This window comes from Acomys russatus, chromosome 16, assembly GCF_903995435.1.
Source record: "Acomys russatus chromosome 16, mAcoRus1.1, whole genome shotgun sequence".
NCBI classification, from domain to species: Eukaryota; Metazoa; Chordata; class Mammalia; order Rodentia; family Muridae; genus Acomys; species Acomys russatus.
In genome coordinates this window covers 685,046-706,304 of record NC_067152.1, presented here as the reverse complement: position 1 = coordinate 706,304, position 21,259 = coordinate 685,046, and the positions used below count along the sequence as shown (strand labels likewise).

The following is a 21,259-nucleotide window of genomic DNA, read 5'->3' as shown; positions in this document are numbered from 1 at the left end:
ACAGCCAGGGCTACACAGAGAAACCTTATCTTGGAAGAAAATTAAGAATTTAGATTGTGAACTGGAGACATGATTCAGCAATTAAGAGTGCTTGCTGCTTTGCCAGAGGACTAAGGTTCAGACCCCGATTCCCACATCAAGTGGCTCACAACTGCCTGTAATTCCAGTTCCACAGGATCCAACACCCTCTTCTGTCCTTTTCAGGCACTACAAACATATACTCAAGCACACACACATGAAAAAAATAATTTTTTTAAAGAACTAGAATTCTAGCTGGACATGGTGACACATGTCTTAATCTCAGCACTGAGGAGGCAGAGGCAGGTGGATCTCTGAGTTTGAGGCCAACCTGGTCTCGAGTCCAGGACAGCCAAGGCTACACAGAGAAACCCTATCTCAAAAAGAAGATAGAAAAGAGGAGTTCTGACTGAACTCATTGTGGTTCATAGAGTGAGTTCCAGGACAGCCAGGGCTACACAGAGAAACCCTGTCTCAAAAACCAAAAAAGAAAAGTAGAGTTCTAAGTTTTATAGATTGAAAATGAAATTTGATTTAATCTAAAATATGGTATTTGGGCACACAAAAATTACAATTATCAAATACAAAATAAATGAGCCATTAACAACTAGTAAGGTCCATGGAAACTCAGAGAAGGGAAAGAAAAACGTAACTCAAAAATAAATGTCATTCTGTGGAAATGCTGTGGAAAGCTTACAGGCTGGAGAAAACACAAGGAGGCTGAGTCTTTGGGCTTGCTGCTTTCCTCCAGGGAGAACACCTACCCCCTGGGGGGAAACCGGAACCTTAGTCAACAGAGCTCTTATCCTAACAAGTCAACACAAAGAAGGAAGACAGATAAGGGTGAGCTGGGGGAGGGGAGGATGCGCAGAGCACATGCCCTGACCAGGCAGCTCTGCACCCTAACAGGGAGCCTCTCACTGTGCCAGAGACAGAGGAGGTGCGCAGCTATGCGGGATCTCCACAGAGGAAGACAGACAGGGAGGGCAGAGGTGGAAGAAGAAAGCAGCAGGGACATACAGTTCAATATGGCAGCCGTTGACAGTATGTGTCAGGTCTGAATTAAAATAACGTATGTTATATCTCAGGGTTGGGGAGACAGATTGGTCACCCAAGTGCTAGCCTTACAAGCATAGCGGCCTGAGTTTAATCCCTGGGACCCATGTTTTAAAAAGGTCTGGTGCTGTGTTATGTCCTTGTAATCCTAGCACTGGGGAGGCAGAAACAGGCAGATCCCTGGGGCTCATGGAGCAACTAACCAGCCTATTTGTCCAGTTCCAGGCCAGAGACACTTTTAAAAAGCAGGTAGGGGAGGTGTGGCGGGGAGGGCATGAATAAAACCTAAGGGCTGAGGGATACAGTGTAAGGTTGGCCTCTGGACTCCACATGCATACATACTAGTCCAGAGTTATTATGAATATCTTATTAATTATTGCATGCTAAAATCATACATAATGAAAATTAATTTTATCCCACCACTGAGAAGGCAGAGACAGGTAGGTCTCTGTTACATAGCAAATTCCTAACCAGCCAGGCCTACAGAGTGGGACTCTGTCTATAAATAAATAAATAAATATTTTTGAATTTAATTCATTTCACCCACTCCTTTTACGTCTTTAAAAATAGCTACTCAGAAACTGAAAAGTTCATGTGTAGCCCACACTTGTGACTTGCATTTCTGTTAGACAGTGGTAGTTTAAAAGTCCCCAAATGGCCATCAGACGGTACATCATCTCAGGACAGAAGGGCCTCTGTTTGAAATGGGTCCAGGGTGAGTGAGTTGTGTGGGTGGAGACCATGGAGGAGGAAAAGAGCCAGCTAGGAGTAGAGACAAGGAGGCTGTGTTCAGCAGTTCATTTTAGGGTTGAGTGTGATTGGGGCAGTTGTGGGACAATGGGCACACCCATATTGTAACAGGAAAGCCATTGTGCTACTTTTTCTCAGTTCAAAACATCAGTGGGTTTATCCCCAGATCAAGCCCTGGAACTAGCAACTCATTCAGACCCACCCATCCCTGTGCCCCACAACCAAGGAGACCGAGTCCTGAGCCAGAGACAAACTTTGTGTTTAGCTGCATGGGACAGGACACACCTGCAGTCTCAGTGTTTGGGAAGCCAAGTCAGGAAGAGCCAAATTTGAGGCCACCAAGACCCTATCTCATAACAGAGAGGGGAGGAGGGGAGGAGAGAGAGAGAGACAGAGAGACAGAGATCATTTTCATGAGAAAGGGGCAGTGCCTGGACCCACTGTACTGTAATCCTGGCCCAGCTCCTCACTCCTCCAGGATCAGAGCCAACTTCCCCAGGTCATAACGCACAAAGTCAAATAAGCATTCTGAAAAGCCCTGAGGCCCCAAATGAATTAAATGTGAAGACCTCTGGGAAAATTAGACATGCCCCTGCAATCTTCATCTTCTTAAATGTGTCCAAGCAAAATGGATTCTGAACCCCAAAGAACTGAATACAGACCCTTGGCAAGAGCTTTTGAGACACGAAGCTCGAGTGTGTGTGTGTGGGGGGGGGGGGGGCGCTGCACTCAGTCCAAGTTTCTGCCTGGAGGAAGCCTTAGAGGTCAAGAAAAATGTGAGGAGTTTGTATGTGTGTGTGTGTGTATATGTGTGTGTGTGTATGTGTGTATATAGAGAGAGGGGGGGGGAGGGAGGGAGAGAGAATGTCTGTGTAGACACATGCCTGCCGTGGGGCACATGTGGCAGTCAGGGGGCAGCTTTTCAGAATTAATTTTTCTCCCCATGGTGGGTTCTGAAGATAGAATTCAGGTCACCAGGCTTGCTCAGCAGTTGCTTTTTACCTGCTGAGCCATCCTGTGGGACTCTGAATGTTTACTTTTCTAAGTTCTAGTTTTCAAAAGCCAGTGGCTGTATCAGTCTGATTCTTTTTAAATTTTTTAATCAATGTATCTGTGTCTCCCCCACCTCCTCTGACAACTTTCCTCCAGTGACTCTCGATTGGGGCTGGAATTCTTTGAGTAACCAAGTGAACTTTTCAGTTCACTTTCGCTTCTACGGAATGAGGTAAGCCAAACTCTACATCTGATTTCCAGAGCACAGCCAGCCTAAGGGAGTAAAAATGATGCCTGAACTTGAGGGCACAAGGCAGACGTGAGCCACGAGCAGCAAGCGTGATAGTCAGGCCTGTGGTTAGTCCTCTGAAAGCGAGTCTTCTTAGGTCAAAGTACAGAAAAATGATGTGTACAGAGTGCAGGGATCCAGCGCCCCCCAGAGAAGCTGAGAGTAGAAGGATCGGTGCCAGCAGGAAGGAAGAAAGCTCCCTGGGCAAAAATCAAAGGGCTTAGCCTGAGCTCCAGCAGGCTGTGAGACCCTGAAGGGAAGGGCAGCAGGCGGAGGTCGGACAGGCAGGACAGACCAGGGTACTTATTTGCTGAAAGGAGCTGCCCGAGATGCCGCCAGAGTGGTCCGGGAGCGGCGGCTCCAGGGCTGCCTCACCTGGGGCCCGGCCGCCACGCTCTCGATCTCTGCCCTGGCAGCGCGGGCGCAGCTCGCCAGCACCACGAACCCGGATGGGTGGCCGGGTGCAGCCTCCAACAGGGCAGCCTTCACCGACGTGGTGCCCAAGTCGATGCCGAGAGTGACGGGTCGCGAAGCCATGGCAGCGGTGACAGCTCACGCTGCTCAGAAGGCTTGAACGGCTTCTTGTCTTCCCATTGGTCGAGGAAGGCAGACGCCCACACCCTCCTTTGCAGCGGCCTCCGGCGATAGGTGGAGAAGTTGGCATAAGGCGGGACTTATTGGGCTTGAGGTTCCGGAACAGTGCGCGGGTCCCAGGATCTTCACCAAGGAGCACAGGGTTTCAGAAATGACAGAGGCCCCGAGAGCCCTACTGCTCCTACAGGTGACTAGATCTCCCCTCACATCCGAGCTCCTGTCTCTGCCAAGGCGCCTGCGCCCTTCCATCCTCCTCTCGACCCTACCCAGCATTATCTGGCTCGTGAAAACTACAACTTCCAGAGTTCCTCGTACGGAGCTCCGTAAGTCAGGTGGTTTAGGTCAGGTGACAGCTGGCCCCGCCCTCACACAAAGTCCCTGGAGCCCAAAGAGTCCCCCCCCCCCACACTCTTAAGTGGCATCTGGCACGAGATTGCTGCTTTAAGAGAGGACGGTCCACCAAGCCTGAGAGGCTGTCAGGTGAGAGCCATCGCGATCAGGACAGCCGGCAGGACACCACTCAGCCCAGCAGAGACTAGCCCGGCATCTCAGAGGTGCAGCCTGAGGCGATTCAAGCCTACTTGAGCAACGCCTGGGTTTCTCTGTCCTTTGGCCCCAACCCAGGCCTGCACGCCCCTAGGTTGAAGAGTCAGGTGAGCAAAAGTACTGACACTGGCTGCCAGCAGGTGTTGGTGGCACTATTCGCGTGCAGCTGGAACCCGTTGCTTGCCTCCTCTGGTGCCGCCCGAATCTGGCTTGGGAATGTACAGGTAACTTTGGGGGAGGTAGGGGAAGTTAGATGCTGATAGGACCGTTCCGGGAACTCCTGTTGATTCGCCCAGAGAAAGAGAGGGCACCTGGACCTTACCTTTTCAATAATATTGAAGAAAATAACTATCTGTGCTTTGTGAGAGCTTGCTGGGAGCCCTGTGTGGTAGTAGTAATAACATTACATCATTGTTTCTCAACGTTTTTTATCTTATCAATCCACCTCCTTCAAATTTTAATACAGCTGATAAGGTCTGGTTTTGTTTTTGTTTTTTGTTTTTTGGTGTTTTTTATTGTTGTTGTTGTTGTTTGTATTATGGCCTTTGGGAGAGCTGCAAACAATTATTACAGACGCTTTTCAGACCCCAAGAGCCTGTTTTAGCCCCCCTTCGAGAATGCTTGCCTTACATTTCATCTCTCTTTAAGTCTGTGGCATAGTTACCACTGTCCCTGTTTCCCGATTAGGAAGCATAGGTTAAGAAGTATTCCAGAATCATACAGCAAATTACTGGGAATCCTGGGACCTGGACAGGCCGTTTCCCAGATGCGTGGTCCTTGTCCAACCCGTGTTATCTCTTGAGGAAGTTCCAGATTATGGACCAATAGCAGGACTACCTCAGACACCTGGCAAAGGGAAGCTGCCACAGGAGCTCTGTGGTGCCAGGTGCTCTTGATTGGGGTTGGTAGAGGCGCTTGAAAGTGTGCCATCTGATTGAGGCCTGGAAGATGGTTAGAACGCATGCATGCACGCACGCACGTGTGTGCGTGTGCACATACCACAGCACAGAAGATGGGCATGGCAAGTGCTTTGCATCTCTCTTGTAGCTTTTTACAAGCTTGGTTGTGTGTAACCATTCTGGTCTTTTTAGCATTGTGGTCCCCTTGTCAGCTCCTTTTCTGTCTCTTCTGAGTTTCTTTTTCAGAATGTCTTTTGCCTTTAGTACTGGGGGCTTTTCGCTGACAGGGTGTTGAATTTCATAGTCTGTATCTGCTTCAGTGAATTTTTTTTTTCAGAGAACGCTCTGCCAGTGAAACTCCATTCATTTTTTTCCCCCTGTTAACTGGGGGAAAGTGCGTGTGTGCTCACTTCCTCAGAGCAGGACTTTGCACAGCCCACTTAGCTGCTCTGAGGGGCTTTGCCCATGAAACAAAGAGAAGTCCTCTCTGGGGTCTGCTTCCCAGAGGTTGTGATGCCAAGGTTGTGAGGTCAGAGGTGTGAGGAGAAGCCCTTTGTGAACTGTCGCACTGCCACAGCTCAGGTAGCATGCTGTCCACCGAGAGCTAAACTAACCCAGCCTTAACAGGCCACTCTCTTGCTGGTTTTCCTTCCTAGTCCTGAGAAACCAAAGATCACGATGAGGAACTGGCTGCTTGTTTTGACCCCTTTCCTCTTGAAGCTCACGGAGAAATGTGGTAAGTTTAAGATTGGCCTCTCAGCTTTATAAAAGGGAAATAGTGGAAAGAGTAACTTTTTAAATTTTTATTGCCTTTATTGTTTTAATAGTATGTTGTCTCAGCTTTTCATATCTAGGCATATTGCGGTGGGTTTTAATTTTGTTAGAGATATAATTTTCTTCTCATACTATTTAGTTAGTGTAGGTATGTGTGTGTGTGTGTGTGTGTGTGTGTGTGTGTGTGTGTGTGTTTCAAGAACCGGAGTTCAAATATTCTTTCTAAAGACTAACCTCTTTGTCACCAAAGGTTTGGTTGGCCTGCCACTCCAAGAGGTAGCCATATCCAGGTCTGGTATAGGGACATTTTACAAAGAGCCAGGTGGCCCCAAACATAATTAGCCTTTTACCCTGGGGTCCCTCTTGCCTTCTCTGTATCAATGCAGATAACAGTTGGTTCTTACATCAGACTGTATGACTGCCGTTCAGAGCCTCACCAAGCTAAGATAGTGTCTGTTTAAAAAAAAAAAAAAAGTTTGTGCTTCTGCACTCTGGACCTTGTAAAGAGGGTTGTGGGAGGCCTTGTACCTGGTTCTCCTGACCCCACGTTGTAAGAGAAAATACCTTTCTCTTAGAGAAGATCAGAACTGGTTACAGCACATCCCAAGCCACACAGAAAGCACACTGGTGCGGTTTACACATCCTTGCCAGAGAACACTTTCCGATGCGGTTGTCCTCCTAGCAGTTCTTGTAATACCCAAGAGTTTGTGGAGTTCCTTCTGTGAACTCACAGTGCCTGGCCCATTTTAACCATTTAACCATTAACTTCAAAGCCAAGGTACCGTAAAGTCCCTAATTAACAATTTTCAGGTCGTTACTCCAAAGCCAAGGTACCATAAAGTCCCTAACAGTTTCCAGCAGATGTGGAGCAGACACTAGAAATCGTACACATGTTCCCTGAAGCTGCACACACTGGCTATGCCACTATGGTTGTCATCCTGATGGCCAAGGAGTTGATCATCTGACTAGCTCATCCATGTAGGTGCTACTCCCCAACCCTAGGAAAGAGAGAAAGAAGATGAGAAGGGAAAGGGAATGTGGGTCTCTTTAGACTCAGTTCCAACTGGTTAGGGTGTCGGGTTCTTTGGGGGCAGTTCCAATGCCAAGATGTACAGCCGCAGCCTTCTTCTCCCTGACCATCTCCTCGGAGTGTCTCTCGAAGCGTTCTTCAAAGAAGCCTTCTCTTCTCCTCTCTGTGCTCTGGTATTTATACCCTCTCAGAGTCCTCAGAATTAAACTCTCTGCAGCTGGCAAAGACCACGCCCCTCTCCGAGCCACAGGAGGCCATTATCAGCTGTGGATAAACTCTATATCCCACACTTGGGATTAAAACAAAACAAAACAAAAAAAACTGTTTACGTAACATAACTGCGGGTTTCAAAGAAACCAAAACTTCCACTACACATCCAGGTTTGGTAAACATCAGCCGTGTTCCTTTGCAGTCACACCTAACGGAGACGTAGTCTCTGAAAGAAAGAAAAAAAAGGCCCCTGAGACCATGAGACCTGGGCGTGCCACCTTTCTCCAAAGGAACACCACTGCCACTGAGTCTCTCTCTCTCTGGGGAGTGAGTGCGTATGCTTGAGTATGCATGTGTACATAAGCACAGAATGGATCCTACCTAGGCGATGACAGCACGTCCTGCCAGTACCCCACTTATACAGAGGGTAAGCCGAGACCCAGGCCAGGTAGAAAGCTTCACAGATAAAGCGAGGACTGGGACAGGGCCTCGGTTCCGTTGGCCTCTTCTGCCCATCTCTACTGAAGGCACATTGGAGGCTCCTGTAAATTTGAGAACCTGGAACTGCATTGGATCCCAGCCTCATTCTGCCAGACTTTTCTTCTCAGTTTGGGGCATCAGCCTCAAGGATGAAGGATAAACCGAAGGCCTCTAGAGTTTATCGTTTCTGACTCTGAGCCGGAGTCTGTGGTAGTGCGGCCTAGTGGTCATGACCTGGGCTTTAGACCCAACTAGCACAGCAGTGAGCCCTTGCTCGGTCATTTCTGCCTATGTGGACAGGGCTCCTTGCCTCCTGGAGTGAGTTTCCTTAAGAGCTGACTGAAGATGCCCATCGCCTGTTGTGATGATTATAAAGTGGAGGTTAAGGGAATACCAGAAATGGAGGCATACCCGTAGCACCAGCACTCTGGAAGCTGAGAGATAAAGATCAGTACTGGCTGTGTGTTCCTGGCAGCCTTGGCAACATAGTGAGACCGAAGAAGGAGGAGGAGTGGGAGGAGGAGAAGGAAGAAGAAGAAGAGGCGCCAGCAGCAGTGGCTGGCATGAAGAAGGATACAGAATGGCACCAGCTAGTAGCAGAGGCTTAGATCTATAGTCCTAGCTACTTGGGAGACTGAGGAAGGAGGATCTCAAGTTTAAGTCCTATAAGGGGCTTTGGGACAAAATGAAGTGAAGGCTGCCTGAACAACTGAGTGAGGCCCTGTCTCAAAGTTAGAAAGTAAAAACGTAAAAAGAACTGAACGAGGAGTGAAGGCGCTCCATATAGAAATGAGTAGAAGTAAAGCATAATGTCATGCAGACAAAGCCCACACAGAAAACTCTAAAAACTCCATGGTGTCAGGCCAGTGTAGATCACTTGTGCAAGGGCCTGCATTCAATGCCCAGTCTGGAGAAAAGAACGGGATGGGACGGGCATGGTGACGCGTGCCTTTAATCTGAGCACTTGGGAGGCTGAGGCAGGCGGATCTCTGTGAGTTCGAAGCCAGCCTGGCCGATATGATCCAGGGCAGCCAAGGATACACTGAGAAAAAAAAAAAAAAATGGGATGGAGAGGAGAATGATGGTTCGCTTTAGGTGAACCAAAGTGATCTCGCCATGACTCAGCTGGTAATTCTGATATGACATTTGGAAGGTCCTACCTGACACCTAAAAATCCACTTTCCCAGGGTCTGATTCAGCTTCTTAGCTGCCTCCTGCCTCGCGGTTAGTTGTAAAATGATGGCAGTAGTAGAGCTTTCTAGCAGTGAGGCCATGTAGACAGTAGAAAGCTGCTGCTCACCGGTCTACCTGTTACCTGTGAGATAGGTCTAATTACACCCATTGTACAGGTGAGGTTGTACAGGTGTGGGCTCAGCACTAAAGTACCTTCCTATGGGTCACACAGCTAGGAAGTGTCAAAGCCAAGATGGAAATATGACTCCGAAGCCTATGGTGTCATTTGCTTGAGGACTAGTGTTTTCTGGCGCACTGAGTGAGGAGATTTAAATACTCTCTGATCTGGGTCTTTGAAAGCTCCCACCTTCCTACTTTAATATTGCAGAGACTGGAAAAGATAATTCCCTGGCATTTCCTTAAGTCACAAGGCACACATACACACACGGACACACACATGTCCATGTGCGTGTGTGCTCTGAGCAGTGGCTTGCACTGGGCCCAAACTTATCTGATGTAGTCCTGAGCTATAAATATAATTTAATAGACTGGTATAGCAAGCCCTGCACTCCTCTAGCTGGGTAAGCCCAGAACAAAGCCTCAGATTGACAGCATAGTGGCACAGCAGGCAGGGCAGAGGTAGCACAGCAGGCAGGGCAGAGGTAGCATAGCAGGCAGGACAGAGGTAGATAGCAGGCAGGACAGAGGTAGCACAGCAGGCAGGGCAGAGGTAGCACAGCAGGCAGGGCAGAGGTAGCATAGCAGGCAGGACAGAGGTAGCATAGCAGGCAGGACAGAGGTAGCATAGCAGGCAGGGCAGAGGTAGCATAGCAGGCAGGGCAGAGGTAGCACAGCAGACAGGACAGAGGTAGATAGCAGGCAGGATAGAGGTAGATAGCAGGCAGGACAGAGGTAGCATAGCAGGCAGGACAGAGGTAGCATAGCAGGCAGGGCAGAGGTAGCATAGCAGGCAGGGCAGAGGTAGCATAGCAGGCAGGACAGAGGTAGCATAGCAGGCAGGACAGAGGTAGATAGCAGGCAGGACAGAGGTAGATAGCAGGCAGGACAGAGGTAGCATAGCAGGCAGGACAGAGGTAGATAGCAGGCAGGACAGAGGTAGCATAGCAGGCAGGACAGAGGTAGATAGCAGGCAGGACAGAGGTAGATAGCAGGCAGGGCAGAGGTAGATAGCAGGCAGGGCAGAGGTAGCACAGCAGGCAGGACAGAGGTAGCATAGCAGGCAGGACAGAGGTAGATAGCAGGCAGGACAGAGGTAGCATAGCAGGCAGGGCAGAGGTAGATAGCAGGCAGGGCAGAGGTAGATAGCAGGCAGGACAGAGGTAGATAGCAGGCAGGGCAGAGGTAGATAGCAGGCAGGACAGAGGTAGATAGCAGGCAGGACAGAGGTAGATAGCAGGCAGGGCAGAGGTAGATAGCAGGTAGGACAGAGGTAGCATAGCAGGCAGGGCAGAGGTAGCACAGCAGGCAGGGCAGAGTTAGGTAGTATAGCAGCCTCTAGCCCCTGAGGCTACAGGGACCAACCTGACCTGAGGCATCCATCCAGGTGAGGGGACTAGAGACTGTGTACTATGAAGAGTCACATCTGGGAGACTTGCACCTTGGAGACAGCCAACATCTGCATTTACACAAGGGGACTTAGCTGGATAAAGCAGCTCAGATACGAAAGAACTGGGTCCCGAACTGTGAGGAGTTTCAAGCTAGTGAGCACCTTGGGAGATGAGGTGACCCTCCCAGGATGTGTCCAGGCAGAGCAATAAAAACTGCAGGTGGAAATAACAAGGAGAGAACCCAGCTGAAGAGGTTGGAAGAGACACTGAAGGTCCTTCCAACCTGAGCCCTGAAACTTCAAGTCCCAGTTCTTCATCGTTGATGCAGAGGGCTCTGGGTAGAGGCCTGAAGCGTCTGTCTCTGTGTGAGCCATCTTCACCAGATGGAGCACTTCCTCTGCTGCGAAAGATGCCCTTTCCTGGGCATCTGGACCCCTGATCATAACTCTAGGTTGTGCACATCCCTGAGGTCCGTGAGGCGGGGGAGGTGAGCTGAGCAGGTAGGCCATAAAGCTTTGAGCATACTTGGGGATAGCACAGTGACAAGGAAGGTAGGCTACCCAAAGAAAACAAATTACTCAAGGAAGCTAGCCAGCCATGCCCTGTGGCCACAGTGTTCCGGAATATTTAATCTCCCAACTTGATCCTCCTCTTGTTCTTTTTGTTTGTTTTGTTGTTGTTGTTGTTGTTTTGGTTTTTTGAGACAAGGTTTCTCTTGGTAGCCTTAGCTGTCCCGGACTCACTTTGTGGACCAGGCTGGCCTCGAACTCACATCAATCCACATGCTTCTGCCTCCTGAGTGCTGGGATTAAAGGCATACGCCACCATGCCCGGCTCCCTTTTGTTCTTTTTTATGCTGGAGATTTGATTCAAGGTCTTATGCCTACTGCTCATGCATTCTACTTCTGAGCTGCACTCCCAGTTTGCCCCTCACCGCATCATGGTTTTCTGAGACTCAAACCTGCCTCCTCCCTCACCCTGGTGGCCTGTTTGTCCACCTTCTCCTAAGTTAGCACCTAAATGCCAAGAAGCAAACCCTGATAGTGAGAAGTGCACATCCCTCACCACGGTCCTCAAGTCCCCAACAGACAGACAGCCTCAGGAAAGGAACCATGTATGGGTTGGACTGAGTCTGTAGGAAAGCCCAGAAGGCTCTTTAGAAACACGTTACCCCTTTTAATGCCAGCGCTTGGGAGGCAGAGGCAGGCGGATCGCTGTGAATTCAAGGCCAGCCTGGTCTACAAAGTGAGTCCAGGACAGTCAAGGCTACACAGAGAGACCCTGTCTTGAAAAAACAAACAAACAAACAAACAAATAAATAAATAAATAAAACATGTTAGCCAGGCCACGTGCCCATCTCAGAATGCAGGAATGAGACCAGACCAATTTTTCAGAGGGCCCCCCTTTGCTGTCCATCTGCAGAGGTAGGTGATGGATATCACAGCTGTTGCTTTGAGTGTCTTTTCTTATATATAACTTTATGGCTCCGCCATTCCCAACGATTTCTGGGGAACTCAGATTGTCCGTAGAGGGGAAGGAGGAGGGGGAAGTTCCAGCACTTTCTGCTCTATCCTGTGTGCAGAAACGGGAGGTGGAAGTAGACCTAGGGAGCAGGACTGTCATGAGTGGAGGCGGGGCAGGGGGACAGAGGGGACAGACTCAAGAGTTCAGATGGCAGGGGCAAGAGTTCAGATGGCAGGGGCCTGTGCCCACGTCTCCTTGTGAGCTGAGCTCTCTGACCTGGTGACTCATGTCATTGGCTTGGTTCTTTCCAGAGTCAACTGTCAGTCTCACTGTTCCTCCCACGGTGAAGCTGGAAAACGGCAGTTCAGCCAATGTCAGCATCACCCTTGGGTAAGTCCTCAGGCCCCGTTCTGGCCTCAGCCCCACGTGGGACTGACCTCTGGCACAGGCTGCATGTACTTCGGGTGCCATGCTCTTGCCTCTTTGTTGTAGAGCATAAGAGTGATGCAAACCTGTGACTGCAGAGCAGGGTCCCAGAGTCAGACACGCACTGAGTCCTTGATGCCACTGAGAGGAAAAGGGGACTTTTTCCTAGAAACATGAGTGGTTTCCTCTAGCAAGAAGAGTCACACAGGTGATGTCAGGCTTCCAAATCCTTCCCAAGAACAAACATTTCAACAGAGCCCTAAAGATGAAGGGACAGGGACCTGAGCTACTGACCAGCGCAGCCCCGCTGAGGTCACAGTATCAAGGGGCCCCACATGTCCCCGCCTTTGCCTAGATCACACTTCGCCTTTGTCCTAGTCTTACTGACACCGACTGGCTTAGTCCTGAAGATCCTGACTTGGTTCAGCCTCCATCAGAAGATTCTCCTCTGTCTCTGTGCTCTTCGCTGCTGCACTGTGCCTATGGCTCCCAGTGGAGACAGTACCCTTTTCTCCTCAACTGTCCTGTCAAGCCTGATCTCAAACCCGAACTCTGGTCCTCGGCCTCCTCACAGGCCTGCTGCTCTGTCCTCCGTGCCTTGCACACCTAGCCTGATCTCAAACCCGAGCTCTGGTCCTCGGCCTCCTCACAGGCCTGCTGCTCTGCCCTCCGTGCCTTGCACACCTAGCCTGATCTCAAACCCGAGCTCTGGTCCTCAGCCTCCTCACAGGCCTGCTGCTCTGCCCTCCGTGCCTTGCACACCTACCCTGATCTCAAACCCGAGCTCTGGTCCTCAGCCTTCTCACAGGCCTGCTGCTCTGCCCTCCGTGCCTTGCACACCTAGCCTGATCTCAAACCCGAGCTCTGGTCCTCAGCCTTCTCACAGGCCTGCTGCTCTGCCCTCCGTGCCTTGCACACCTAGCCTGATCTCAAACCCGAGCTCTGGTCCTCGGCCTCCTCACAGGCCTGCTGCTCTGCCCTCCGTGCCTTGCACACCTAGCCGGATCTCAAACCCGAGCTCTCGGCCTCGGCCTCGTCACAGGCCTGCTACTCTGCCCTCCGTGCCTTGCACACCTAGCCTGATCTCAAACCCGAGCTCTGGTCCTCGGCCTCCTCACAGGCCTGCTGCTCTGCCCGCCGTGTCATGCACACCTAGCCTGATCTCAAACCCGAGCTCTGGTCCTCGGCCTCCTCACAGGCCTGCTGCTCTGCCCGCCGTGTCATGCACACCTAGCCTGATCTCAAACCCGAGCTCTGGTCCTCGGCCTCCTCAAGGCCTGCTGCTCTGTCCTCCGTGCCTTGCACACCTAGCCTGATCTCAAACCCGAGCTCTGGTCCTCGGCCTCCTCAAGGCCTGCTGCTCTGTCCTCCGTGCCTTGCACACCTAGCCTGATCTCAAACCCGAGCTCTGGTCCTCAGCCTCCTCACAGGCCTGCTGCTCTGCCCTCCGTGCCTTGCACACCTAGCCTGATCTCAAACCCGAGCTCTGGTCCTCAGCCTCCTCACAGGCCTGCTGCTCTGCCCTCCGTGCCTTGCACACCTAGCCTGATCTCAAACCCGCGCTCTGGTCCTCAGCCTCCTCACAGGCCTGCTGCTCTGCCCTCCATGCCTTGCACACCTAGCCTGATCTCAAACCCGAGCTCTGGTCCTCAGCCTCCTCACAGGCCTGCTGCTCTGCCCTCCGTGCCTTGCACACCTAGCCTGATCTCAAACCCGAGCTCTGGTCCTCAGCCTCCTCACAGGCCTGCTGCTCTGCCCTCCGTGCCTTGCACACCTAGCCTGATCTCAAACCCGAGCTCTGGTCCTCAGCCTCCTCACAGGCCTGCTGCTCTGCCCTCCGTGCCTTGCACACCTAGCCTGATCTCAAACCCGAGCTCTGGTCCTCAGCCTCCTCACAGTCCTGCTGCTCTGCCCTCCGTGCCTTGCACACCTAGCCTGATCTCAAACCCGCGCTCTGGTCCTCAGCCTCCTCACAGGCCTGCTGCTCTGCCCTCCGTGCCTTGCACACCTAGCCTGATCTCAAACCTGAGCTCTGGTCCTCAGCCTCCTCACAGGCCTGCTGCTCTGCCCTCCGTGCCTTGCACACCTAGCCTGATCTCAAACCCGAGCTCTGGTCCTCAGCCTCCTCACAGGCCTGCTGCTCTGCCCTCCGTGCCTTGCACACCTAGCCTGATCTCAAACCCGAGCTCTGGTCCTCAGCCTCCTCACAGGCCTGCTGCTCTGCCCTCCGTGCCTTGCACACCTAGCCTGATCTCAAACCCGAGCTCTGGTCCTCGGCCTCCTCACAGGCCTGCTGCTCTGCCCTCCGTGCCTTGCACACCTAGCCTGATCTCAAACCCGAGCTCTGGTCCTCGGCCTCCTCACAGGCCTGCTGCTCTGCCCGCCGTGTCATGCACACCTAGCCTGATCTCAAACCCGAGCTCTGGTCCTCGGCCTCCTCACAGGCCTGCTGCTCTGCCCGCCGTGTCATGCACACCTAGCCTGATCTCAAACCCGAGCTCTGGTCCTCAGCCTCCTCAAGGCCTGCTGCTCTGTCCTCCGTGCCTTGCACACCTAGCCTGATCTCAAACCCGAGCTCTGGTCCTCGGCCTCCTCAAGGCCTGCTGCTCTGCCCTCCGTGCCTTGCACACCTAGCCTGATCTCAAACCCGAGCTCTGGTCCTCAGCCTCCTCACAGGCCTGCTGCTCTGCCCTCCGTGCCTTGCACACCTAGCCTGAATCCAAACCCGAGCTCTGGTCCTCGGCCTCCTCAAGGCCTGCTGCTCTGTCCGCCCTGCCTTGCACACCTAGCCTGATCTCAAACCCGAGCTCTGGTCCTCGGCCTCCTCAAGGCCTGCTGCTCTGTCCTCCGTGCCTTGCACACCTAGCCTGATCTCAAACCCGAGCTCTGGTCCTCAGCCTCCTCACAGGCCTGCTGCTCTGCCCTCCGTGCCTTGCACACCTAGCCTGATCTCAAACCCGAGCTCTGGTCCTCGGCCTCCTCAAGGCCTGCTGCTCTGTCCCTCCGTGCCTTGCACACCTAGCCTGATCTCAAACCCGAGCTCTGGTCCTCGGCCTCCTCACAGGCCTGCTGCTCTGCCCTCCGTGCCTTGCACACCTAGCCTGATCTCAAACCCGAGCTCTGGTCCTCAGCCTCCTCACAGGCCTGCTGCTCTGCCCTCCGTGCCTTGCACACCTAGCCTGATCTCAAACCCGAGCTCTGGTCCTCAGCCTTCTCACAGGCCTGCTGCTCTGCCCTCCATGCCTTGCACACCTAGCCTGATCTCAAACCCGAGCTCTGGTCCTCAGCCTCCTCACAGGCCTGCTGCTCTGCCCTCCGTGCCTTGCACACCTAGCCTGATCTCAAACCCGAGCTCTGGTCCTCAGCCTCCTCACAGGCCTGCTGCTCTGCCCTCCGTGCCTTGCACACCTAGCCTGATCTCAAACCCGAGCTCTGGTCCTCAGCCTCCTCACAGGCCTGCTGCTCTGCCCTCCGTGCCTTGCACACCTAGCCTGATCTCAAACCCGAGCTCTGGTCCTCAGCCTCCTCACAGGCCTGCTGCTCTGCCCTCCGTGCCTTGCACACCTAGCCTGATCTCAAACCCGAGCTCTGGTCTTCAGCCTCCTCACAGGCCTGCTGCTCTGCCCGCCGTGTCATGCACACCTAGCCTGATCTCAAACCCGAGCTCTGGTCCTCGGCCTCCTCACAGGCCTGCTGCTCTGTCCTCCGTGCCTTGCACACCTAGCCTGATCTCAAACCCGAGCTCTGGTCCTCAGCCTCCTCACAGGCCTGCTGCTCTGTCCTCCGTGCCTTGCACACCTAGCCTGATCTCAAACCCGAGCTCTGGTCCTCAGCCTCCTCACAGGCCTGCTGCTCTGCCCTCCGTGCCTTGCACACCTAGCCTGATCTCAAACCCGAGCTCTGGTCCTCGGCCTCCTCACAGGCCTGCTGCTCTGTCCTCCGTGCCTTGCACACCTAGCCTGATCTCAAACCCGAGCTCTGGTCCTCAGCCTCCTCACAGGCCTGCTGCTCTGTCCTCCGTGCCTTGCACACCTAGCCTGATCTCAAACCCGAGCTCTGGTCCTCGGCCTCCTCACAGGCCTGCTGCTCTGCCCTCCGTGCCTTGCACACCTAGCCTGATCTCAAACCCGAGCTCTGGTCCTCAGCCTCCTCAAGGCCTGCTGCTCTGCCCTCCGTGCCTTGCACACCTAGCCTGATCTCAAACCCGAGCTCTGGTCCTCGGCCTCCTCAAGGCCTGCTGCTCTGTCCTCCGTGCCTTGCACACCTAGCCTGATCTCAAACCCGAGCTCTGGTCCTCAGCCTCCTCACAGGCCTGCTGCTCTGCCCTCCGTGCCTTGCACACCTAGCCTGATCTCAAACCCGAGCTCTGGTCCTCGCCTCCTCAAGGCCTGCTGCTCTGTCCTCCGTGCCTTGCACACCTAGCCTGATCTCAAACCCGAGCTCTGGTCCTCGGCCTCCTCACAGGCCTGCTGCTCTGCCCTCCGTGCCTTGCACACCTAGCCTGATCTCAAACCGAGCTCTGGTCCTCAGCCTCCTCACAGGCCTGCTGCTCTGCCCTCCGTGCCTTGCACACCTAGCCTGATCTCAAACCCGAGCTCTGGTCCTCAGCCTTCTCACAGGCCTGCTGCTCTGCCCTCCATGCCTTGCACACCTAGCCTGATCTCAAACCCGAGCTCTGGTCCCTCAGCCTCCTCACAGGCCTGCTGCTCTGCCCTCCGTGCCTTGCACACCTAGCCTGATCTCAAACCCGAGCTCTGGTCCTCAGCCTCCTCACAGGCCTGCTGCTCTGCCCTCCGTGCCTTGCACACCTAGCCTGATCTCAAACCCGAGCTCTGGTCCTCAGCCTCCTCACAGGCCTGCTGCTCTGCCCTCCGTGCCTTGCACACCTAGCCTGATCTCAAACCCGAGCTCTGGTCCTCAGCCTCCTCACAGGCCTGCTGCTCTGCCCTCCGTGCCTTGCACACCTAGCCTGATCTCAAACCCGAGCTCTGGTCTTCAGCCTCCTCACAGGCCTGCTGCTCTGCCCGCCGTGTCATGCACACCTAGCCTGATCTCAAACCCGAGCTCTGGTCCTCGGCCTCCTCAAGGCCTGCTGCTCTGTCCTCCTGCCTTGCACACCTAGCCTGATCTCAAACCCGAGCTCTGGTCCTCAGCCTCCTCAAGGCCTGCTGCTCTGCCCTCCGTGCCTTGCACACCTAGCCTGATCTCAAACCCGAGCTCTGGTCCTCAGCCTCCTCACAGGCCTGCTGCTCTGCCCTCCGTGCCTTGCACACCTAGCCTGATCTCAAACCCGAGCTCTGGTCCTCAGCCTCCTCACAGGCCTGCTGCTCTGCCCTCCATGCCTTGCACACCTAGCCTGATCTCAAACCCGAGCTCTGGTCCTCAGCCTCCTCACAGGCCTGCTGCTCTGCCCTCCGTGCCTTGCACACCTAGCCTGATCTCAAACCCGAGCTCTGGTCCTCAGCCTCCTCACAGGCCTGCTGCTCTGCCCTCCGTGCCTTGCACACCTAGCCTGATCTCAAACCCGAGCTCTGGTCCTCAGCCTCCTCACAGGCCTGCTGCTCTGCCCTCCGTGCCTTGCACACCTAGCCTGATCTCAAACCCGAGCTCTGGTCCTCAGCCTCCTCACAGTCCTGCTGCTCTGCCCTCCGTGCCTTGCACACCTAGCCTGATCTCAAACCCGCGCTCTGGTCCTCAGCCTCCTCACAGGCCTGCTGCTCTGCCCTCCGTGCCTTGCACACCTAGCCTGATCTCAAACCCGAGCTCTGGTCCTCAGCCTCCTCACAGGCCTGCTGCTCTGCCCTCCGTGCCTTGCACACCTAGCCTGATCTCAAACCCGAGCTCTGGTCCTCAGCCTCCTCACAGGCCTGCTGCTCTGCCCTCCGTGCCTTGCACACCTAGCCTGATCTCAACCCGAGCTCTGGTCCTCAGGCCTCCTCACAGGCCTGCTGCTCTGCCCTCCGTGCCTTGCACACCTAGCCTGATCTCAAACCCGAGCTCTGGTCCTCGGCCTCCTCACAGGCCTGCTGCTCTGCCCTCCGTGCCTTGCACACCTAGCCTGATCTCAAACCCGAGCTCTGGTCCTCGGCCTCCTCACAGGCCTGCTGCTCTGCCCGCCGTGTCATGCACACCTAGCCTGATCTCAAACCCGAGCTCTGGTCCTCGGCCTCCTCACAGGCCTGCTGCTCTGCCCGCCGTGTCATGCCCCCCTAGCCTGATCTCAAACCCGAGCTCTGGTCCTCAGCCTCCTCAAGGCCTGCTGCTCTGTCCTCCGTGCCTTGCACACCTAGCCTGATCTCAAACCCGAGCTCTGGTCCTCGGCCTCCTCAAGGCCTGCTGCTCTGCCCTCCGTGCCTTGCACACCTAGCCTGATCTCAAACCCGAGCTCTGGTCCTCAGCCTCCTCACAGGCCTGCTGCTCTGCCCTCCGTGCCTTGCACACCTAGCCTGAATCCAAACCCGAGCTCTGGTCCTCGGCCTCCTCAAGGCCTGCTGCTCTGTCCGCCCTGCCTTGCACACCTAGCCTGATCTCAAACCCGAGCTCTGGTCCTCGGCCTCCTCAAGGCCTGCTGCTCTGTCCTCCGTGCCTTGCACACCTAGCCTGATCTCAAACCCGAGCTCTGGTCCTCAGCCTCCTCACAGGCCTGCTGCTCTGCCCTCCGTGCCTTGCACACCTAGCCTGATCTCAAACCCGAGCTCTGGTCCTCGGCCTCCTCAAGGCCTGCTGCTCTGTCCTCCGTGCCTTGCACACCTAGCCTGATCTCAAACCCGAGCTCTGGTCCTCGGCCTCCTCACAGGCCTGCTGCTCTGCCCTCCGTGCCTTGCACACCTAGCCTGATCTCAAACCCGAGCTCTGGTCCTCAGCCTCCTCACAGGCCTGCTGCTCTGCCCTCCGTGCCTTGCACACCTAGCCTGATCTCAAACCCGAGCTCTGGTCCTCAGCCTCTCACAGGCCTGCTGCTCTGCCCTCCATGCCTTGCACACCTAGCCTGATCTCAAACCCGAGCTCTGGTCCTCAGCCTCCTCACAGGCCTGCTGCTCTGCCCTCCGTGCCTTGCACACCTAGCCTGATCTCAAACCCGAGCTCTGGTCCTCAGCCTCCTCACAGGCCTGCTGCTCTGCCCTCCGTGCCTTGCACACCTAGCCTGATCTCAAACCCGAGCTCTGGTCCTCAGCCTCCTCACAGGCCTGCTGCTCTGCCCTCCGTGCCTTGCACACCTAGCCTGATCTCAAACCCGAGCTCTGGTCCTCAGCCTCCTCACAGGCCTGCTGCTCTGCCCTCCGTGCCTTGCACACCTAGCCTGATCTCAAACCCGAGCTCTGGTCTTCAGCCTCCTCACAGGCCTGCTGCTCTGCCCGCCGTGTCATGCACACCTAGCCTGATCTCAAACCCGAGCTCTGGTCCTCAGCCTCCTCACAGGCCTGCTGCTCTGTCCCTCCGTGCCTTGCACACCTAGCCTGATCTCAAACCCGAGCTCTGGTCCTCAGCCTCCTCACAGGCCTGCTGCTCTGTCCTCCGTGCCTTGCACACCTAGCCTGATCTCAAACCCGAGCTCTGGTCCTCAGCCTCCTCACAGGCCTGCTGCTCTGCCCTCCGTGCCTTGCACACCTAGCCTGATCTCAAACCCGAGCTCTGGTCCTCGGCTCCTCACAGGCCTGCTGCTCTGCCCTCCGTGCCTTGCACACCTAGCCTGATCTCAAACCCGAGCTCTGGTCCTCGGCCTCCTCACAGGCCTGCTGCTCTGTCCTCCGTGCCTTGCACACCTAGCCTGATCTCAAACCCGAGCTCTGGTCCTCGGCCTCCTCACAGGCCTGCTGCTCTGCCCTCCGTGCCTTGCACACCTAGCCTGATCTCAAACCCGAGCTCTGGTCCTCAGCCTCCTCACAGGCCTGCTGCTCTGCCTCCGTGCCTTGCACACCTAGCCTGATCTCAAACCCGAGCTCTGGTCCTCGGCCTCCTCAAGGCCTGCTGCTCTGTCCTCCGTGCCTTGCACACCTAGCCTGATCTCAAACCCGAGCTCTGGTCCTCAGCCTCCTCACAGGCCTGCTGCTCTGCCCTCCGTGCCTTGCACACCTAGCCTGATCTCAAACCCGAGCTCTGGTCCTCGGCCTCCTCAAGGCCTGCTGCTCTGTCCTCCGTGCCTTGCACACCTAGCCTGATCTCAAACCCGAGCTCTGGTCCTCGGCCTCCTCACAGGCCTGCTGCTCTGGCCCTCCGTGCCTTGCACACCTAGCCTGATCTCAAACCCGAGCTCTGGTCCTCAGCCTCCTCACAGGCCTGCTGCTCTGCCCTCCGTGCCTTGCACACCTAGCTGATCTCAACCCGAGCTCTGGTCCTCAGCCTTCTCACAGGCCTGCTGCTCTGCCCTCCATGCCTTGCACACCTAGCCTGATCTCAAACCCGAGCTCTGGTCCTCAGCCTCCTCACAGGCCTGCTGCTCTGCCCTCCGTGCCTTGCACACCTAGCCTGATCTCAAACCCGAGCTCTGGTCCTCAGCCTCCTCACAGGCCTGCTGCTCTGCCCTCCGTGCCTTGCACACCTAGCCTGATCTCAAACCCGAGCTCTGGTCTCAGCCTCCTCACAGGCTGCTGCTCTGCCTCCGTGCCTTGCACACCTAGCCTGATCTCAAACCCGAGCTCTGGTCCTCAGCCTCCTCACAGGCCTGCTGCTCTGCCCTCCGTGCCTTGCACACCTAGCCTGATCTCAAACCCGAGCTCTGGTCTTCAGCCTCCTCACAGGCCTGCTGCTCTTGCCCGCCGTGTCATGCACACCTAGCCTGATCTCAAACCCGAGCTCTGGTCCCTCGGCCTCCTCACAGTCCTGCTGCTCTGTCCCTCCGTTGCCTTGCACACCTAGCCTGACTTTCAACCCGAGCTCTGGTCCTCAGCCTCCTCACAGGCCATGCTGCTCTGTCCCTCCGTTGCCCTTGCACACCTATCGCATGATCTCAAACCGAGCTCTGGTCCTCAGCCTCCTCACAGGACTGATG

The 21,259-nt window shown here is 54.8% G+C and overlaps 2 protein-coding genes across 4 annotated transcripts in view; one reads left to right on the top strand and one right to left on the bottom strand.

Annotated features, from left to right (window-relative positions):
• The window catches only part of LOC127199925 (sedoheptulokinase), a 64,522-nt gene extending 60,813 nt beyond the window's left edge, over nucleotides 1-3,709 (bottom strand). The window contains exon 1 of the mRNA XM_051157918.1: nucleotides 3,482-3,709. Within this exon, the coding sequence (XP_051013875.1) occupies nucleotides 3,482-3,643 (162 nt within the window). The 5' untranslated portion in view covers nucleotides 3,644-3,709. The remainder of the gene's footprint in view (nucleotides 1-3,481) is intronic.
• Nucleotides 3,710-4,100: 391 nt separating this feature from the next.
• The window catches only part of Ctns (cystinosin, lysosomal cystine transporter), a 36,147-nt gene continuing 18,988 nt past the window's right edge, over nucleotides 4,101-21,259 (top strand). Inside the window, exons 1-3 of one of the 3 annotated variants that reach the window (XM_051157916.1) lie at nucleotides 4,101-4,180; nucleotides 5,802-5,881; nucleotides 12,156-12,234. In XM_051157916.1, coding sequence (XP_051013873.1) covers nucleotides 5,824-5,881; nucleotides 12,156-12,234 — 137 coding nt within the window. In that variant the 5' untranslated portion in view covers nucleotides 4,101-4,180; nucleotides 5,802-5,823. Of the gene's footprint in view, nucleotides 4,471-5,801; nucleotides 5,882-12,155; nucleotides 12,235-21,259 lie in introns of all 3 variants that reach the window. The other 2 variants (XM_051157915.1, XM_051157913.1) reach the window with 2 other exon arrangements.